This window comes from Aptenodytes forsteri, unplaced genomic scaffold (assembly GCF_000699145.1).
Source record: "Aptenodytes forsteri isolate BGI_AS27 unplaced genomic scaffold, ASM69914v1 Scaffold66, whole genome shotgun sequence".
Taxonomy (NCBI): Eukaryota; Metazoa; Chordata; class Aves; order Sphenisciformes; family Spheniscidae; genus Aptenodytes; species Aptenodytes forsteri.
This window is the reverse complement of record NW_008795131.1, coordinates 697,834-718,627: the sequence shown is the minus strand read 5'-3', so window position 1 is coordinate 718,627 and position 20,794 is coordinate 697,834. Positions and strand designations below refer to the sequence as shown.

Sequence of the window (20,794 nt, the reverse complement as noted above, 5' to 3'; positions counted from 1 at the left end):
CAAGTGCGTGATTACGAGAAGAGCCGGAATGCCGTGTACATTTATTTTATTTTTTCCTTAAAATTTTCATTTACATAATCAGGCGGGAGATGGGAAGGGACCTGGCTTGCACCAGGAGCAGGGTTGGTAGTGCCCCAGAACCATGCATGGTGCCCCCGTGTACGGCCTCTGGAGCGTGGGTAGGGAGGGCCCTGGTCAGGCATACGCTAAAATAAGTTACTGAGCAAAAATAAGTTGAGTAGTCATTTCACTGTTTGCAGTGTGTGCCCGGGGTTTTGATATGCACTTACTCTGACACCCCTCCCTCTCCAGCTATGAAACGATTTGTGAGGTTGCCGGATACTCTTCACCTGTTCATTTTGACATCCTTTATCTTTTCCTCCCCTAAATTTTGGTTGCTGCACCTCTGTGTCCAGGCCAGAGCCAGCTGTGCCAAATGTTGATTTGGAGACAACTCAGGCAGCTGAGTTGTGAATACTTGAAAATTGGAACTAGAAACTGCTGACACACTGACTTGCTGAAATGGATTTTGTTCTTCATTTTATTATTTTCGCTCCTCATCTGCAATGGTCTTACGACCACTCTTGCTGTTTTGTTTCATTAACAAGTGGTGTCAGAAGTCTTGAGTCGTACAAGGTCAGCTATAACACGTTGCTCTTGAGAAGGCTTCCTCTGCGCGTTATTCTGAAATACTTAATTTTTAGTCCTTGACTTAGCTGAGAATCCCATCCTATCGGTTTTCTCTGGGATGAAGTATTTATGGGTAATATTCTTAACAGCGTATTTGAAAGTTATAGTGGAAGTTGTGGTGGTTACAGATACTTGCGTGTAGTAAAATCCTTTTTGATCCCTCTCGGCAAACTCAGTTGTGGAATTTCTGTAAAGATTCCTACAAGGATTCTTGTGTTCCCGACTTGAGCAGTTACATCTGCCAGACATCTGAGGCTCCAGGATGTGAGGATAACAATGATTTTTAGTATAGCAGTTAATTTCAACAACATCGGCAACAACAAAAACATTCTTTTTCAAGCTGGAGTTTTGCCCACTCTCATTCTTGGGGGACTCTGCGCTGCGCTGACTTCGCGCCACCGTGGCTGCAGATGAAGCCTTAGGTGGGTCAGTTGTTGCGGGAGATGTAAGGCTTTCCACCCTCGGGAAGGAGGACGGGTGAGTCAGAGGGAGGATAGCGCTCTTCCCGAAGGAGCGGGTGCAGCAGGAGGGAGTCCCTCTCCTCGGTCCACAGCTGGAGTGTATTTGCTGAGCTGGGTACAGCATGCTCTTCCTGTCTCTCAGTGGGGCTTCAGGGCTTCTCTTGGGGCATTGTAGCAGGGGTCCTCGAAAGCAATAGGTCTCTGGCCAGAGATTAAAAAAAAAAAAAAAGTTGAGGAGGATGAGGTGGTTTGGTCTGGACTGTTCTGGGCTTCCAGCTTCGCTTGAACTGCACTCTCAAGATTCATTTCAGAACCGTAAGGCCTGGAAATGAACTTGAGAAGCAAAAAGGAAAGCCGAGTGTACAGCATGATCTCAGGGTTTGATGAGTTGGAGCCCTCAGCAAGTACTGTACTGCTCGGGTCTCAAGCTAGTACTGGGTCTCCCAGGGACTCCGAAGTTTCTCAGTGGGCAGGAGGCCAGTTGCCAGTGGTGGTGGAAGGGTGCTTGCAGGGATGCATTTCTTCCCAGTTTTATCACCTTTCCAAAGCTAAAGAGCACGTGTAGGGAGGTGTTGGTTGCTATTTTGAAATGAAGCGAGGAGGTGCAACTCCTAACTGGACTTGCACATGTCCTTTTGGAAAACGGCTTGCTTTTTTTTTTTTCTTTTTTTTTCTTTTTTCCCCTGTTACTAGAGATGGCGTTTGGGAGGAGGGCGGGAAGGAGGGCTGCTGGTGTGGCAGGCCTGGGAGCTGATGGAGATGATAGGAGTTGGCCCTTGTTCACAGTATGGATTCTGAACTTCAACAAATCTTGTAGCAAAGGCAGCAGATCTCTCTGTCTTGAAGCATCCTGGGAATTAATTTTTTTTCCTCTGTGTGACCTGGAAATAGTAGCTGATGAAATAGCTCTCCAGCTTGCCAGTGATCTTTAGTACAGTATATTTTCCTTACATAGTATCTGTATATATTTTTGCTTTTTTTGTTATCTACACATCACCCTGTTGTATGTGAGAGTCAGTAGCTGCTGCTACTTTCTGCTTAACCCTTCTTGCCGTGGCTTCCAGCAAATAAGCATGTGCTTTTGTATGTCAGAGACTAGATGTTTTCCTATTTTAAAATGTCTGCTTGAGGAAACTGGATATGTTTGGGGCTGATTACAGCTTTCTGCATCAGAAGTTTAACATTTCACATTCTAATTCTTGCCTTTTGTTGTTTTTGGCTTTCTTCTAGGCTACGGAGAGCTAAATGGTAACGCAGGAGAAAGAGAAGTGTCATTAAAGGGCCTGTGCTCTGATGAAACCACCACCCCAGGATCCAGGGTACCCAATGGCAGCCAGCAGCTCGTAGACACTAACGTGACCCCAAAGCAGACTGTGAAGGCCAGTGCTTTGGGGAAAGCTGGAATCAAAACCAAGAACTTCATTCAGAAAAATAGCATGGACAAAAAGAATGAGAAGTCCTACGAAAATAAACTTAGAGAAAGCCAGTCCTCAGACAAGCCAGAGGGAGTGTCTATTCCAAACGGTGTGGTAACCAGTAATTCTAGCTATATCACGAATGGCTACGTAGGCAAAGGGGCCGATAACGATGGTAGCGGCTCAGAGAGTGGATATACTACACCTAAAAAACGGAAAGGCAGGCGCAACAGCGCCAAGGGTTGTGAGAACTTGAATCTAGTACAGGACAAAATAATGCAACAGGAGGTCAGTGCACCAACCTTAAAACAGGAACTTGAGAGTTTCAAGCCTGATTATACTGAACAAAAGGGGAACCGAATTGAAAATACTAAGCCTGTTTGGAAATACGAGGCTGGGGCTGGTGGAGCAGGCCGGGGAAAGCCTGGGCTTGGGGATGTGCAGCGAAAAAACTCTGATGCCAAACCTGGGATTAGCAGCAAGAAGTTTGATGACCGGCCCAAAGGGAAGCATGCATCGTCTGCTACGTCTAAAGAGGACTCGTGGACCTTATTTAAACCACCCCCAGTTTTTCCAGTGGACAATAGCAGTGCTAAAATTGTTCCCAAAATAAGTTATGCAAGTAAAGTTAAAGAAAACCTCAACAAAGCGGCTCAAACCCCATCCACATCGTCTTTGTCATCTTCGTCATCTGCCGGGGAAACTCAGGCCCAAACATCAAGTCGACTGTCCCAAGTCCCCATGTCTGCTATGAAATCTGTTACTTCTGCTAGCTTCTCGAATGGGCCGATTCTAGCAGGGACTGATGGAAGTGTGTATTCTCCAGGGACCCAGCCACTGCTCTCAACTGCTGCTAGTACCGTACCATCAACCTCCTCTGAGTCAGTAACCCAGGACATGAGTACAACTTCAACAGCTCTCGAACAAAAGAAATCTAGCCTTTTTATCTACCCTTCAAATATGCAAACTGTGCTTCTGGGTACAGCGCAAGTCGATTTCCCATCACAGGCGAATCAGCAGAACCTGGGAGATATCTTCCAGAATCAGTGGGGCTTGTCTTTCATAAACGAGCCCAGCGCTGGCCCTGAAACTGTTGTGGGGAAATCTGCAGATAATCAGTTAACGGAAGTGACATTTCAAGGGGAATATCCTGCCACTTTGGTTTCACAGTGTGCTGAAATCATTCCCTCAGGAACTGAACAACCTGTGTTTCCTAAGGCTTACGAGCTGGATAAACGGACTAGCCCTCAAATTCTTAGTGCTGTTCTTAAGCCTGGGACTGCTGTTGAGGGTGGTGTCTTAGCTTTGGAGTCGCATCACACAGGTGACATACAAAAGGCAGACCCCGGTAGCCAAGGTGCTTTAGTGTTTCTTTCAAAAGACTATGAAGTAGAGAATCCTCTGGCCTCTCCTACGAACAATTTGCTAGCCTCCGCCAAAGAACAGAGGTACCAGAGAGGCCTAGAAAGGAAAGATAGCTGGGGTTCTTTTGACCTGAGGGCTGCTATTATATATCACACTAAAGGTAATGGCTTAACTTGCTGCCTAAGGGCATTCTCTTCTCTTTTTTTTTATTTTATTTTTAAGTGCAATATTCTAACATGATCTATTCCTTACAGCAATTCTGATTGTTTTAAAAATGAGCTTTTTGCTTGCATATTTCTAATGGCAATAACGGTTTGGGAAAGTTATTCAAATGGTTGTTTAATTAATGTTAAGAGGTATTTGTTTCCATGTTCCTTTGAACAAGCATAAGTGATGTTGACAGGGATAATAGTTAGCTAGTGTGTTTTACATTTTAATTCCTACGGAAGGAGCAGGTGGTCCTAAGCTTCTCGGCATTGAAGGAGTTAAATGTGTAGGTTCACCTGCTCTGTTCCAGCTTTACCAGGTGATATTCTGTCACTGAAAAGGCTTCATAGTATGTCCTCACACCTCTACCACCAAAGTGTTGCAGCTTCTCCCCTGGGCAGATCAGGCCATGAAATCATGGCTTTGAAGGAAGAAGAAAAAAATATTCCTACAGGTTTTCATGGTGTGACTGATTTTATTTTTTTTAAGTGAACTCCACAAACACTTTTCCCCTGCCCTTCTTGAGTATTATGGCAACAGCAAGACAAATCTTTGCTTATCAACTCTTCTGTAAGCTGCAGATTGAATTCTGTCGTTGTCTTTGTAGGCCAAATCTTTCAGATCATCTTATTGCTTTTGTGAAATATTCCTACAGCTTTTCATGGTGTGACTGATTTTATTTTTTTTAAGTGAACTCCACAAACACTTTTCCCCTGCCCTTCTTGAGTATTATGGCAACAGCAAGACAAATCTTTGCTTATCAACTCTTCTGTAAGCTGCAGATTGAATTCTGTCGTTGTCTTTGTAGGCCAAATCTTTCAGATGATCTTACTGCTTTTGTGGAGTCCTTTGTAGTCCAGCTCCTTTTTTTTTTCCTGGTGGGGTTTTTTTGGTTTGTTTTTTTTTTTTTGAGACTGAAATGACTCAAACATGATACAGATGCTTTAAACTGGGAATGAAGAGAGGGAAGCCTGAGGGACACCTTGCTTTCTGCTTTAGGCTCAGCCCCAGAAGCTCTGAGGTCTTGTGGCAGTTCTTGGCTTTTGGTGCTGGCTCGGCATGAAGGGGAGCCCGGCAGCGTGTTCCCTTTTGGCACGGTGTTATTACCCACCCCTGACAAACACAGGGGCAGTTCCTTTTTTATTTGCCTCCCCCTTCCCTCTCCCTGCGTCCCCCTACCTGAAGGGAAAAAGGTGATCATCCATTTTTTGTTTACTGTTCCACATACATACGCGGATAACATCTTGCTCCTCTCTGCAGAGGGGTTGGTATTTGGATGGTGTTGGCCAATTTGGTGTGTTTTGACCCACTGCAAAGTTCTTAAATTACCTGTTCACAAACTCTTCGTATAGCATACAGAAACTTAGTTGCCTTCCTTTAGTAATAATAATCCCAGTCACTTTAAAATAATAACTCCAAATATTTTTTCCAGGTTATCACACTCTCAAGATGTTAACATTTTAAGTTCTAGTATTCTTGAGAACAGCGTTCATCAGTTGATTTTATCTGGGTCTTCATCCTCTACTGTCTGCTCGGTCTATTCCAGTATTAAAGCAAGCTTTCCGTACTCATTTCTTGTGTCTGCCTGCAGCCTAAATCCCAGTCTCTCATCAGAAAATGGGGGTACCAGAAAGCATAGCGTGGTGTAGAAGGGAAGGCCTAGGCAATCCTTTTCTTAAGTTGGCAAATTTTCCCAACACTTAAGTTTGTTTCTCTTTTGTTTTTGTCAGCCTGAACTTTCATGTAGAAAAGGAACTCTGTACAGCCACAGCAAGACTCATCAGCCCTCCTTTTTTCTCTCGCTAGCTGTGTGAAAGACAGACCCCAGTAAAACAATAGTAACAACAGGAAAATAAAGAACACTCCCTTCCCATGTCCTCTTAAGGAGGTGTTAACTTCAAAGTCTGGCTGTGTTTAGTTCTTTTAAACACAGGAGTTAATTACATTCAATAGCAAGAATGGACACCTAAAGCACTCTTTAAAATACCGTTTTCTGCTCTTTCCTTGCCTCTGCATGTGAATGCTCTTGCTTTGAGCATCCAGAGCAAGCACCCTTGTGATGCCCTGGGGAAACGGGTTCCTGCCCCACCCCTCCCCTGTGCCGATTTGTTTTTCAAGCTGTATGTGTGCCAACTTCAAGGTGTTACTTAGGGGTGAAAGATGATGGATGTTTCTAATCAGTGTTGTCATTAATGCAGTGATAGGGGTGCTCCAAACAGCTTGAGCTTGTCTTTCTCCTACTTAGTATTCAGTTGCTATTGCTGGTTTACAAAGCAGGAGATCAGGTCTTAGTACATCTTCTGTAATGATGTTGGGTGTTGCATTTCTGTGTGTGTTCCAGTCCATTGGGGTGAGTTGGGTTAAGGGGTATTGGGAGGAATCCAATACTCTGCCCCATGCAGGTGGAAAACGCTGTCCCCTCTTCATGGCCGCGATCCTGCAGCCAGAGCCCCCTCCTGAGGCACAGCGTGCTGCCAAATGTCTAGAAAATGGAGTTGCCAGGGTGTGTTTGCAGGACAGTGGTGCAGTGGTTAATTCCCACACCATTCTCTCCGTTTATCTTGGGCTGTTTTCCTGAGGTCCTACTCCTAGCCAACCAGTTCCTCTGCAATAGGAAAGGAATGATTTAACTCGCTTATTTTTCACAAGCTGCCTTCCCCTCCTCCCCGCTCGGGAGACCGTGTGGGTTTGCCTGGGCCAGCGTTAGGGTGTCCTGGGCAGCTGGATACTCAGATTGTTTGGTTTTGATTTTGAGAGGAGGGTGAACTTCTCCCTCTTCAAATTGATCTGTTTGCTTTTGAGCAAAGTCTTGATAGTTTGATCTTCAAATCTGCCCTGCCTCTGGGGTTATGGACACAAAGAGAAATGATTGCGGGGCAAGGACAGGGGTGAGCGTGGAGCACCGGTGGGGGTCCCTACCCTGAGCTCTTCCGTGTGTGGTAGTTCAGTGCAATCTGCCCATGGTGCGACGATGAGGCTCTGGGTGTTGCAGTGAGGAATGGGCTCTAGCGTGAGCAGTTACAGTGCTTTGACCTGTCTGTCGCAAGCTTGCATCCTTGTTTGCACTGTTTGTGTCTGTAGCTGTGATCAGGTTATGTGGATCCTCATCTTGGACTGTAAATAGGCTGTGGGAAAGCCTCCAGCTTACGCAGTAGCTTTGTTCCAGTAAACCAGGCTTTCCTGTGCACGGCTTGCCCGGTGACTGCAAGGGGCATTATAGATTGTAATTGCTTCACAGCTTCCCTGGGAAAGGATGGATGGAGGAGGTAACGCACAGGGTGGGCTGGCACTGGTACAGTAATCCTGTTTCAACCACCGCAGCACCGTGTGTGCTGGCAAGGCTGTGCTGGGGTGTAAGGCTGGGTGACCGCAGAGCGGAGCGAGGTCCTGATAGAGGAAGCTGTGCTCATTTGCGTGTACCCAGATTGCTTTTTCCCCAGAAGTCAGGGCACTGGGAACATGCTGGCAAGGCTGATGGCGCGCCTTCCTGTTCTTCTCTTGGATGCTTTTTGTGCTGGTTTCCTCTGTGCCCCTGCTCCATGCCTTGCTTTTTTTATTATTTTCTTTTTAAAGGGGTTTCCTCTGTGCCCCTGCTCCATGCCTTTTTTTATTATTTTCTTTTTAAAGAGCAGAAAGACTCCCTTGATCATCTGATCTGCCTGTCTGTAAAACACGATCCTTCAACGTGGCTGCCTTCATTGACAGCACATGCTGCTCAGTGTTTGTGACGGTGCCTTGAAACGCTCGCAGGTGACATCCCTGATTTAGCAAGGTAGATCTGATTTAGTTGAGCACTGGTGGGCCTGCTGTTTATGTGGTTGGAGGCAGGGATGGTAGCTCAGTATGGAAGACTGGAAGGACCAGGAAGGAGCAATGCTCTTGCTTAGGGACATTGCCCCTATCTAGGTTAGAACTGAACCTCTGCCTCCGTGTGGCATTGCCAAAATCCTCATCTTTTTGAGGTAAAACTGGTCCTCACAGATTTTTTGGTCCTTCAGAAGAGGAGGCTGGGTGTATCTCAGCTTTACTTCTATTGAAATCAGTATCTTCTTACTGCTTCAGTCCTCCTTTTAAAGACAGCTGGATGAAACGTTTCATATCGGAATAATTGTCAGTGCTTTGCAGAATTTCCTCGTGTTTGGGCAGTTGCAGTCTTCCAGGCCAGGCTGTCTGTCACTAACACCGGGCTCTGTATGGCAAGCTTTGTGGTGGGAAGCTCGGTAGTTTGCTTGTCCTTAGCTAAAAAGCAAATAATGGAGGTCTCCAGTCCAGCTGCACAGTAGCAAAAGACCACGTAGGTGGAGGAGAGGAAACTGCAGGGCTTCCCTCTTCTGTCTTGCCCCCAAGTTTCTGCCTGTGCTGCTGCTTTGTTCCTTCTCGGCATCTCGGTTGCGCCAGCATCTCTGCTTGCGTGAAGAAGCAGAAGAGCAGCATGGAAAATAGAGCAAGGCAGCGTGGGCCAGCCAGGAGTGGCATTCGCCGGAATGGTGAACTGGGTCAGAAGAAATAGCAGAGCTGTGAATTCAGCAGTTTTCATCCTTTACATCAGGAGAGGGAAAAATAAAAGCCTTGGTTTCCCATCCCCCTTGGTGGGAAGGGGTTAGATCTCTATCTGTTGCTTTTGGTCTTGTGGGGCCTGAGCTGTGGGGCAAAAGCTGATTTAATTCTCCTTCAAGTCTCTGCTTTTTCCAGTTGTCAGGATGAGTACAGTGTATTTGGTACAGCGATGAGTCTCCACAGTACTGAATTTTTAGTCTTTGCTTTGTTTCAAGTGCCATCCCCTAACTTAATCGTTGTGTCCTGCAGATAGAAAAGTCAGACGAGGATGGTCCCTCTTCGGGGGTTTGGTTTTTTTTTTTAGCGTTTCATTTTAGGGACAATTGTCAGTTTATATGTTAGATTTATAAGAACAAAGAACTAGTACCGTGGCATTGTGCAGACACTTCTTTTTGCAGGGGCAGACTCTCTAGCAAGGAAAATGTGTGTAAAAGTGCCTGTCTTAACAAGTTATCACAGAAAAACTTCCCCTGTGAGGTTATGTACCAGTCCTGCTATAAAGTTTATTGACCTATGAGGAATCTCACTGCAATTCACCAGAATGTGCCGTAGTCTGTTCCTGACATCAAAGCCTTCCTCCACCGACTCTTTGTTTCAGTGATAGTCCCCAGAAAAAGTGGTTCCTCTCTGTGGAGCTTGTTAGGTGGATGTGGCTGGGGCCGTCAGCAATTCCTCAGCAAACCGCAAGACCTCCTAGTTCTGCCCCTGGCTCTGAGCAGGGCTGGCTTTGACGCTGGGTTGTGCAAGGGTTTGTTGATGGCATTTTCTCCAGCTGGGTTGGAGTCCGCTGAGAAGGAAGCGTGCCATTTCCCTGGCCGCGTGTCCTGTTTTGGGAATGGTGGCTCTGCTGAGCTGCCTGTCCACCAAGTCGGTCACTGAGGTCTGTCTAATCGCTGTTACAGTGGTCGTGGCACTTGTCACAGCACCTTGCGACGGTTGTAGGAGACCACAGTCTGTAACTGATCCAGAACCAGGAGGAAAACTCACTCTAATGTATAATCAAGTAAAGCAGAATAAATCATAAAATTCCATCTTAAGGTTGAAGGAAAACCTTTTTTTTCCTAGTTTCGTGTTGCAGTTAGCCCAAGACTTTTTTTTTTTCCCTCTGTGAAGTTGTTTCAGTTGGTAAATGTGTTTAACCTGTGCTATCCCGTATCCACGTGCCGCTGGCCAGGCAGAGGGGAGGACCTTGCTCTTGCTCTTCTGATGGCAGATGGTATTCAATAACAGTCGATACTGCATCCAGTTTGCCGATGGTCTTTGTTTTTGTAGCTTTGTCAGGCTGAGCATCTGCCAGCCAATGTTCAGGTGTTTGGGATTTACAGGACACTTGGCACCACCCTCTCTCCTACCTCCCTTTCTGAAGAAGGAGAAGGAAGATTGAAGTCTGAAAAGGTTGGGGAGTTTGGGTGTTGGTTTGCTAGGGTTTTTTTATAAAACAGAATTTTGACAACTTAAAAGTTTTTTGGTGTGTTTTTGGTAGTATGTCACTGTCTATCTTATTGTCAGGCACATCTTAATACAAGCAGTTCACATTCTTGTGGTGTCCAGTGAAGTTAGGACCAAATGGAAGTGCAAAAGAAAGCACGGTCTTTTGCATGGAGATACAGTAGCGGGCAGCACTTCAGCCTCTGCCTTGTATTTGATGCCCCAACGTTGCTTTAATGTGGAGGAACCAACAGCTTGAGAGTAGTTTTCTGTCCCCCTGCCTTTGGGGAAAGCTGTTAAAACAGGTGACGGTCTGTAGCTGTTAGGAAGTGATGCATCTAATGTCACTGAATGGAAAACTAGCTCTGCTGGAGGTAATTTTAGTAGCTGGTTCATTTTACTTCTGGGGAATCCGCATCTGGCAGATGAGGGAGGTAGTCCCTTGCTAGGTTGCTTATATCCCTGGGGTTGTTAGAGGCTGGTTACTATTCCCAAAGCACTTAGGGTTCCCCCGATGAAAGTGCAAAGTATTGCTGCTGTTATCATGATGCAAAAATAACAGACCTCGTAAAATTTTGTCGGGGCCTTCCTTACAAAAGACTTAATTGTGCAGAGAGGGCTGGCAATATTTATTTGCATGCAATTTCCTGCCCCCGGGGAGCTTGAGATTGTAGCGGACAAAGGACAGATGAAGGGTTGGAGAAGGGACGCGAACATGCAAGCGATTGATTGAGGTGACACTTGGCACACATCGTGCTGAGGCCATGAGTTTTGTAGGGGTTTTTCTTCTTCCTTTCCCATGCCGGTTAGTTTACTTATTGCCTCGTTTTGTGCTTTACTGCACATACCGTGTAGCTTAACAATCCATTGCCGTTCTCTGTTCCTAGCCCATACCAAGGTCCTGTCACCCTCCTTTCTGGCAGAAGGGAGACTTGAAAGATTGTTCCTGCAGGTTGTGTTCCTACGAAATGCTCCTTTTCTGTAATTTTGTCTCTTAAACTTGGGCGCAGGATACAGTTAGTGTCTTTATAAATATTCTAGCTCACAAAATTCCAACTTGATAGTGGCTAAATGTAGTTATTTTGAGTAGGTCTCTAAAGATGTGACTTAATTTTTAGGATATTTTAAAGGGAAGAGCCTTCTGTTTCGTAACGTGAATGAAAAGAGCATTTAACTTTGCTGTTATTTCCTAGGTAAACAAAAGCATGTGCTCTTTCAGCGTGAATTGGGGAGGGTTTGTTTGTCTTTAGCCCACAAGTGTGTTGTAGAGGTAAATTGGGGAAAGAGCTGCAAGCCAAGCAGGCAGCCGGGTGTCTGGAGCATCGCACCTTGTTCTCGGATGATATGTAGGCAGCGGTTTTGCAGTGATGTTAGCAGAGTAATCTTTGCATGATGTGCTTCAGCAGATGCATGCTGTGAACCATGAGAAACTCGCTTTGTCCAGCGGTTCTGATTTCACACACGCTAAGCGTCAACTCGTAAAAATCATCTCTCCAGGCTACTTGTTGAGGCTGTAATGTGTGAAGCAGCGCTGGAGTCAGAGTAGTAAAGCCCGAAGTTAGATTGTGATTTGTAGGAGCGGAGAACGGCGATGACATTTCTGATGCTCAGTTTGGCCATCTGACCCTTAAGACCGTGTTACAGCCATCTCTCTGCCTTTTATCGCTGGATCATTCACATCAAATTTGTGCAATCCTGTGGGCTGGGTTGGGGCTGCGCTGCCGGGCTGGATGGGGCTGGCTTTGTGTGAAAGCCTCGGCACAACTGCAGTGGCGTCATGCCGCGCTTGGAAAATTAAAGCATGTTTAGAGTTGTCTCTAATGGCAGCATAAATGTGCGTAATAACAATGGTCTTCTCGTTTTGCCTCCACAGAAATGGAATCGGTTTGGAATTTGCAGAAGCAAGGTAAGGATCTTGGAAGGAATAAATAAACCAAATTGCTCCGTCCTGCTCTGTTGGGACGGGTGTTGAGAACGGGTTGTCTTGGTGTCCGCAGATGCCCGAGTTTGGTTCTTCAGCACTTGCTGTTTGTAGTCTGAGTTTATCTGTGTTTTGGATAGCTAAAAGTCGGGACAGTAAGCTTCGCCGTAATGGTGGGGTGTTCAGAGAGAAGCAGAGTCTCTAAAAGAGAGAGAAAACCAATGTCAAATTAGATGTAATGAGTCTTCCCTGTGTGTATGCAATAATCGCTTTCTATTTCTGGTGTTGAGTGTCACACCCAAGGATAAGTTTCAAATTCTGGTGTATCCCCACACTTCACCTGTGAAGATGTTCTGTCAGCTTGTGGGAAGAGCAGTAAGTGGAGACTCGTGTGCTGCTTGCAGCGTTGCTGCCCAGGGGTGTAACGTGGGGAGCAGGCACTGCTCTGTTAGGGTCAGCCAGGGCTCCTGAGTGCGTTTGCAGGAGGTGGTGTCACTGGGGGTCCTAAGGAAAAGTTTGTTAGCGGCTGAGTACCTTGCAGATTTCTTGTGAATGTCTTCAGCCACGGGTCCTGAAAGTAGCTTGTTGAAAACTTAGGATTTTGCTTTCTTTCCAGATCCCAAAAGGATAATCACTTACGATGAAGCCATGGATCGCCCGGATCAATGAAGGTAGCAAGACGAGACTGCCTGTTATAACCTTTCTGCAGCATTTGTGCTGTTCGTGGGGGACAAAAGGCTTTTATGCTCCTTCTAAATCTTCAGTGCAGCAGAGGAACCATAACTAGAATCACAGGATAATATATACAAATATATATATAGTTATTTAAAAATGGCAACTGAAAGTAATTAGACTTCTTAAGGAATCTGAAATTTATTTCAACGAGACTACACACGTGATTATTTAATCTCCGGTACTGAATAGATTTTTTTCGTTTTTTTGTTTTGTTTTTGTTTAAAGAGTGAATGCAAGTGATTAACAAATACAGACTCAATTTACAAGCCCGGTTCTAAAGTTTCTGCTGTCGTCTACATGGGCAACAGCAACCCACTGGAGAGGCATTTCCACTTGACAAGGTTTCTGTTTCTTGTTCTGTGACTGTAGTGACACACTAATCACAGGGAAATCAGGATGATTCACCATCCTTCATCTCCCCTTTTCCTTCCACCACCCCTATTTGGGGTTTTTTTTTTCTGTTTTGTTTTCCATTGAATGCTGGAGAAACGCCTTGAAGTTTGCAGAGTTTCTTTTTTTTTTTTTCCAGAAAATTATAATCCGCATGTTTTGCCAGGAGTAAAGCAGCCAATCCTATGCTGGGGATATTGTCTTAAAGCACCATTCTTCTGGGGGAAAGATGGTAATACTGCAGTTCTAGGATGCATGGTGAAGTCACACAGTTGACCTGGCTCCGGTTACACGTTGGACTATTGCAACTGAAGAGTTCTTTCATTTTAAAAGACAACATGCAAAAAGAAGCAATGTATTTAGGCATTTAATATGAAAAAAAAAAACCAACAAAAACCCACTGTTCCCATAGTTTAATGCCATTGTATTACTGGGAGCAAAAAAAAAAAAAAAAAAATCTTCTGCTTTCAACTGTAGGTGCTTCATATTTGCTCTGTCTGTCTCCTAACACTAAATGTGCCGGATTTTTTTCCCATTTTCATTGGAAAACTGAAGAGGAATTGAGTTCTGCTAACTTTCACCCTTCTTGAATTATTTTTTTCTCTTTAAAAAAAAAAAAACACAAAAGAAAAAAAAGGAAAAAAAAAGAAAAAAACAGGAAAAAAAGAAAAATGGGAATTTGAATCCTTTTCATTTTGTCCATAGAACGCCAATGGCTGGTCTTCCCACACCTGCCCATTGGAAATGCTCTTTTATATTTTAATGCAGTCTGTGTATTTCCAGGCTCTGCTTCTAATTATCTCTTAATAAAAATATATTTTATTACAAAAATGGAGGACTTAGGAATGAAAATAACAATTTAAAAATTTAAAAAAAAAAAATATCCCAAGGAAGGGAAAGCTTCCTAGCAGTGGTAGAGAAGGCTGAGCAGACTGCAGACTCCAGCTGTGTAACCCGCTCTGTCCCATTGCAGCTTGTGTAGCGCATCCAAATCATCTTGGGGTTGGGTAGTTTTTCTGGGTTTTTTTTTTTAAAAGGTGGAAAGTTCACAGGGTCCAGTGCAAGAGCAAGCAGTGAATGAAGCAAAAATGGGATTTCTGACCAGCCCAAGCTCCACACGTACCCAATGCTCGTCATCGGTGTTTGTGGCTGAATGCTGGTTAATATACGTCTGGGCATCAAGGTCAGCAGCAGCTGGTGTGTCCTAAAATTAGATTGGACCCTATGGGGCATTACGGGAAGCAGATAAGCCCAAAACCTTTGCCTACCCCTTGTGCTTAGATTTATCCACGCTTTTTTTTTTTTGTTAACTAGGAGTATGTAGCATGCATTTTTTAATTGTTTTTATTCTTTTAATAAGATTGTTCCTGAATGAGACGCGTAGGTTCATGGTGGGACAATGAAACTTAATTCTGTACCTTTTGTAAGATTGCTAGCTTTCTGCCATGCTTAGTTTTAAAAGTTTGACTATGGATTGCCTACTCCATTTTATGTATAAAATACTATATAGTATAATACTGTAGTGTAATACTATATAGTAATCATGTATTGTATCAGTCCAGGTTCAGAAATGTGTGGTTGGCCAGTCGCAAATAGTTCTGTTTCACCTATAAACTGTACCACCTTTACAGGTGTGTGTAACTTTCAGATGTATAACATGTTTACAGATGTGCCCGACATCTAGTCCTCTGATGTTCCTATTTTTAATTCTGTTGAGTCTCCCAACTGCTTGCCAAAAGTCGGAATCGCCTCCGGCTCCGCTGCGGAAGAGCTGGGGCGTTCCTGAGCTTTAAAGTGTTGAACAAACTGGACGGTGGGACTGGGAAGATTAAAGTGGAGAAAATGTTCTTTTATTTTATTATTATTTTCAAAAAGTTGAAGGCTAATAGCAAAGTTTCCAGTTTGTTTTACTGGCTTTAAGGCTCTGCTGTGTATTTCTTTGCCTTGTGTAGTCACTTGTCGCCTTAAGGGCTGGGTTCCATTAAAAAAAAAAAAAAAAAAAACAAAAGAAAAAAAAAAAAAAAAAAAAAAAAAAAAAAAAAAAAAAAAAAAAAAAAAAAAGACAAAAAAAAAAAAAAAAGACAAAACCAAACCCTGTTTTGCTTACCTGGGGTCTGCGCTGTCCTGGTACCCCTGCCCCCAGATCCCCTCTCGGGGCTGGCGCGATGCAGCAGCTGAACAGCAATAACCCATGCTGAATCTGACCCTGCGTGTTTAGAAAGGTCTGAGTCTTGCTGAATATTTGAGGACGCTCATCTTGGCCTAGTCCAGTCTGTCTCCTAAGTAGCGAAAGAAGTGCTGAAAGAAACACGGTTCGAGTGATGGGTTGGTTTTTTCCCTGATGTTCGTCCCTACTGCTTTTCCTCGCTGCACGTGGCCCCTTGCCAGTGGTACCCATCCAGAAACACCCTCTGCAGCTTCTCTGCTGTATTTCTGACCATCCGCTCTTCAAATGTCTGTCTGTCTGCCTCCATGAGCTCCACGGTGTGTGCTCAGCGCTAAGCAGTTAGGAAATCCTTCCTCTGAGCTCCTGTAGCTCTGGCGTGCCGGCACAGGCGGTATTTCTGGGATAGACTATTGCCTAGAGCCAGGCAGGACCGTGGAAGAAACTTCCTTGTGCCGTCGTGTAACTCACCCTGTCGCTGTCTGCAGTCCTCCCGAAGTCCTCACACAATTCTTTACTGAGCACTTATTAAAAATATCTTAAGATTTAATCTGTTTTCTGATTATTTTTGTGTAAACTTATAAAAAAAAAAAGGAAAAAAAACTGAAATTGAGCTGTGACTAATTTAGCGCATTTAAATAATGCTAAGGTGTTACTGATAAGTCTTATGTTTTGGGTTTTTTTGTTTTTGTTTGACTCAGAGTATTAGTACTGTAGCATAAACCAAATACAGCCCGGGAAGGGGTGCAGCAGCCTTCTCTCCCGGGTCTGCGCCCGAGGGTGTCTGTGTGTGCACACGTGCGGGGGGGCAGGGAGCTGACGGTGCGTGTGCGAGCATCTCGCGTAAGGAGAGTGAGCATGTATTTATTTGTGCCATTGTTTTCATTACACTGAGTAAAGTTTTAAAACAAAAACCCTTAAATACGTGTAGTATCGGAAAGTGGCACTAAGGGTGAAATCATGACCTATTTTTTTATTAGCTATGAAGATACTAATTCAGGTTAAGGCTTCTCTCCCATTTCTGTTCCCGTTGTGGGTCTGACGGCTCCCTTTCCTCTAGTTCCCTTGCCAGGCTTTCTATTTATTGGAAGAACAATTCCTGCGCGGGCAGGGGCTGTCTCCTTTCTCCTCTGGTCTTTCCCCACCGCTCCTCCTCTGCCGGCAGGTCCTGCCGGGTGTCTTGTACAGGGTCTTGTGCAACACGGGCTGGAGCGCGTACCGTCGGCCAGATCCAGCACGGGATCGGCTCTCTCTTTGGTGGATCAGGGAGTGTTTCCTCCACTCCAAGAGATGATTTAAAAGCTGCTCTGTGCTCCTGTCTCCGGCGACGGTGGTTTGGGGACCTTCAGCCTCTCTGCTCCCTCCCACTCCACCTGTCCAGTGGATTGGCAACGCGATGGCTTTCAAGGTTTGGTTGGAGTTTGGTTTTGGTTTAAACCCACCTCGGTCGTCCGTGAAACCTGTTTTCGTCATTAGGAATCTCTCGTCTCTTTGACAACGTGGGTAGCTCCAGGGCATGGTTTCTTTCGCTAACCCACTTCAAACCATCGCCCTTTCTGAACTGTAAATCCCGCTGTTTGCCTTTGCTGCTGTGAACTTCTTTGAAATGTGGAGGAAAAAAAAAAAAAAAACAATTCTCATTAGGTTGCAAGTATGCCAGCTATTCGGCAGCTGGGAGCGGGTAACGGGGTGAACCGGCTCGCTAAATCGAAAGGAAAATCGCTTACTGCTAGGGAAAAAAAAAAGGAAAAAAAAGAGAGATGGAAGTTGTTGTCTCAGTTGCATGTGTAATTAGTACTTTTCACCTTCAAGAGAGTATCATAGCACGATGGCATCCTTTCCAGAAGTGGCCAGTGGGTGACCTCAGGGACATCTGGGAGCGATGGCATTCACAGACGTGTTTCAGAACTGCTGGTAGTTTTCCCGTGCGTTCAGTTTTTGCTCTTGATTCAGCATTTTCAGTAAATTGCTATGGTGTCTGAAGCTTTCAGGAGTCTTGTCCCTCGAAGATTTTTCTGTACATAACGTCCGTAGTGATTTGTTTTCCTTACAGAGGCTGTTTACAAGGGAGATGGTCGAGGTCAGGAGGGGAGAGAACGAGGCTACACATTTAAAGCTGCTACACATTTTCACACCAGTGCGTAAGGCAGGAGGAGGGCCGGGGCTGGAAGAGCTCTAGCGTGGTGGAGTAGCCGAAGAAGCCAGAGTAATTCTAGCTTTGGCCACCGCGAGAGCATTTTTTCCAGGTGAAAATACCCTAGCGCAAGCAGTTGAGAAGCAGGAACCTGGGCTGGTGCGAAGGAGCAGAAGATCTCGGTCTGCGCTGCCGGACGCGCTGCCTTCCAGAGATTACAGAGCTTTAGACATTTGCACAATACGTGTTACACCACAGGGTAAGGCTGGCGTCCTTGTCTCCTGCTCGGGATCCTCAAAAGTGGCATCGCTCTGCAGCGAGACACCGAAGCAGCGGATGTCTGGGGAGGTACAAGAGAGCTCCGCGGTGGCCTTGTGTTCGGGGCATGAGACCCTCGGAGGCGCGCTGCTGGGGGTGCCGGGCTGCGCTCTGTCCTGGGACAGGAGCAAAAGTCGTACCTGTGCTTTCACCAGGGGATGCTGAGCTGTATTTATCTTGACTGTTAATCAGAAAGCTTCATACAACGCGTCCAGAGCTCTAAAGCCATTTTGTAAGATAGCAGTATCCCTTTTCTACAGCCTTATTAATGAGTAGAGTATCTTTAAAAAGAAGAAAAAAAAAAAATAGTTCATTTCTTTCTGTGGTATGAAACTTGTGTACTGCGAACATATGAACGTTTAGCAAAACCACAACTTACAGTTTTCTTAAAAAACAAAGGAAAAACAACAAAAAAAAAAAACCTGTCTGCTTTCCATACGGTCTTTCCTCAGGTGCTAAATAAGGGTTCCAAAAATGGATACTGCTTTAGGAGTTTCTGCTTTATTCTTAAAATACATATTTTTTTGCTTAGGTGGTGTAAAGATATTTTAACAAGAATGTTTTTTTAATGTAAATAAGATTGTGTCTTTAATTTTTGTTTTATCTCCTTTTTGTCTATATTGAATAGTCTAATTTTCATTTTATCCTTTTGAGAAGGACCCTCTTATGACCTTCCTTGAAGACATTTCATTAAGTGTTGCTGCATTTAAGAATGAATCTACAACTGTTCATTGTCTTGGATTAATGCTGCTGCTGCTATAAGTAACCCTGAAAATCAAGAATGTGTGATGCACTTTTTTTTACATGACCATATAGTTCCTCTGCAGATAGTTGAACCCTCCTGTAACACAGCCACTAACTCTGCGGGTAGCGTAGGAACTGGGGGAGCCGGGGTGTAGGAGCGGGGTGTACCTGATTTTGGTGCTGACCTACGGGAATTTCTATGCAAACGCAAGCAAAGGAGAACTCTTAACTTGAGAGAACACTGTGCATTTTTATTTTTTTTCCTCTCCTTCCTTTTCTCAAGCTGCTATTGGAAGGGTAGTACAAATCCCTGAGGTTTTCAACCTCTTCCTCGATGGCTGGCGGTGTGGGAAAGATGCCTGAGTAACTTGTAAGGTAGAAAAATCTCGATCAACTATTGTCTCGTCTCCGGTTTTAATATTTTGTTTTCTATTCGAATCTATCTATGGAAGGAAGTTGCTCATCTCTGCAAAAAGATCTTTTTAATGCTTTATCTCAATGTGAAGTTAATCAGCAGTATTAAAGATTGCACGGCCTCCTTCCTGCCCGTGCCCCCGGCGCTGGGGAGTCGTGGGTTCCTTCTCCAGCTGCCCTCGGGTGCCGGGGAGCGGTCGGTGCCCGGAGTCGGATGTTTTCTGAGAAAAAAGCCATGCCACGCTATCTACCCAGCCGAAACCTGACGGCTGAGACGTGAAAGCCCTCGGCTTAGGGAGTAGTGGAGGGAGGTCTCGCTGCATCGAGGTGCTGCTGTGGGGCGCGGGCAGGTCCAGAACCTCTTGTCGTCTCGGGTCACACCTGGACCACCACGGGGGGACGCGTACCGTGAAGGAGGAGTTCACTGGAGGGAAAAAAGGGAATTTACTTGACTATTTATAGAAGATCCTTTAGGAAAATAAAGTACCTCTGCAAAGTGAGGGAAGAGAAAGGAAGATCTAAAGTCGTGTAGGAAAAACGCTTGGGGATTACAACTGCCTGGAAAATAGTATATAAATACCATAGGCCAGAGCTCTCTGCCTGTTTAATTAGTTTATTCAGCATCAATTTGTTTTTAGCCAGCGTTTGCTTTTTTGCACACATGCGAGTGTGTGTGTACATCTGACTAAATGTGCCTTGCGTGTGTGCTTAGTCTCTCTGAAGAGAGTTTGTAGTGGTGCGTGAGCGGCTGGGACGTGGCGTGGGACGGCCGGGCTCCTGGCTGGCAGCACGATGTCCGTGCCCCATCTACAGTCGAGGGTTCGTCACTGTCCCGGTGACCCATCGGATCGAAATGAGACTTGGATTCGAGCCTGCGTAGTGGCTGTCTGGCGGCCTGGGGACGATGTCCTGTGGGATGGCACCTTTCCTTTCCTAACACGAGCCGTTTTCTGTGACTTTGGAGGGTAGCGGGGGGGAGAGAAAGAGAAGCTGCTTTGCTGTTCTCCTGCGGACAAAAATAAGCGTTGCGATGCTTTGCCTGCAAAGCGAAAACAAGCGAAGGTCTGGAACCAGCTTTGCTCTGGAGTTAGGGCTCTCCGTGGCGCCGGGGACCCTGTTACCCGGGGGATTTATCCCCTTCCAGGTTGTGGTTCTTGTTACTGTGGGGTTTTTTCAGTTTTTTTTGTAAAAGGAGAAGTAAACACGCCTTGCTTAAAGTTAATGAAATAGAAATGCTTATGTTTGCAGTCAGTGACTCAGAATATGAAGCTGTGCAATTCTTGTTTCTTCATCTCTCTCCCGACTCACTCGCCCCAATGTGTGATTTCTGTCCGAGTCTTTCTGTACTTCTGCCACTGTAAATGTGAAAGCTTGCTTGCATTATTTTTTAGAAATGCATTTTGCACACTCGGGTTTCGCTGAAGCTCCGTGAAAAGGTTAGTTTGAAGCAGAAGAATAAAGCTATGCACATGTTTTGAAAGTTTAATTTGTGTCTCATTACCAGAAGTGACTTATCTGCCCTCTTTTGCATTCCTGTGCTGTCATTGCCTGCATTATCTTCACCATCTCGGAGGGTATGATGTAAGGTGACAGTTCTTTGCTGACAGCTGTAGCAGAAAACTGGCGCTTCTTGATTTTTTTTTAGTAGCCTCTCTCTCTCTCTCCTTTGCTTTCTCTGTATCTCTCTGTATAGCTATATAAATATATATATTATTTTTTTATTTTAAAGAGTCTACTTTAGTAATTGAATTGGAGGGAGCAGGGTGTGCTGGCTTGTGTTTCAGATATACTTCATACTGTCGGATGAACGAGTGCCCTTTTTTCTCTGGTCGAGAGCACGGCGGGTGTACC

General features: G+C 45.0%; 1 protein-coding gene across 1 annotated transcript; it reads left to right on the top strand.

Moving 5' to 3' along the window:
- The first annotated feature begins 142 nt into the window (after positions 1-142).
- NUFIP2 (NUFIP2, FMR1 interacting protein 2) lies at positions 143-15,150 on the top strand. Its single transcript, XM_009278316.2, has 4 exons — positions 143-179; positions 2,382-4,091; positions 11,997-12,029; positions 12,661-15,150. The coding sequence occupies exons 1-4, from the start codon at positions 143-145 to the stop codon at positions 12,711-12,713; spliced, it is 1,833 nt and encodes a 610-aa protein (XP_009276591.2). The 3' UTR covers positions 12,714-15,150.
- Positions 15,151-20,794: the final 5,644 nt, after the last annotated feature.

What these genes read in the sequence shown, in the direction of transcription:
- NUFIP2 (XM_009278316.2), top strand. Translation starts at nt 143, where the DNA reads ATGCATGGTGCCCCCGTGTACGGCCTCTGGAGCGTGG. An exon ending in GTACGGCCTCTGGAGCGTGG is followed by an intron (nt 180 to 2,381) that starts GTAGGGAGGGCC and finishes GCTTTCTTCTAG; the next exon opens with GCTACGGAGAGCTAAATGGT. An exon ending in TTGGAATTTGCAGAAGCAAG is followed by an intron (nt 12,030 to 12,660) that starts GTAAGGATCTTG and finishes CTTTCTTTCCAG; the next exon opens with ATCCCAAAAGGATAATCACT.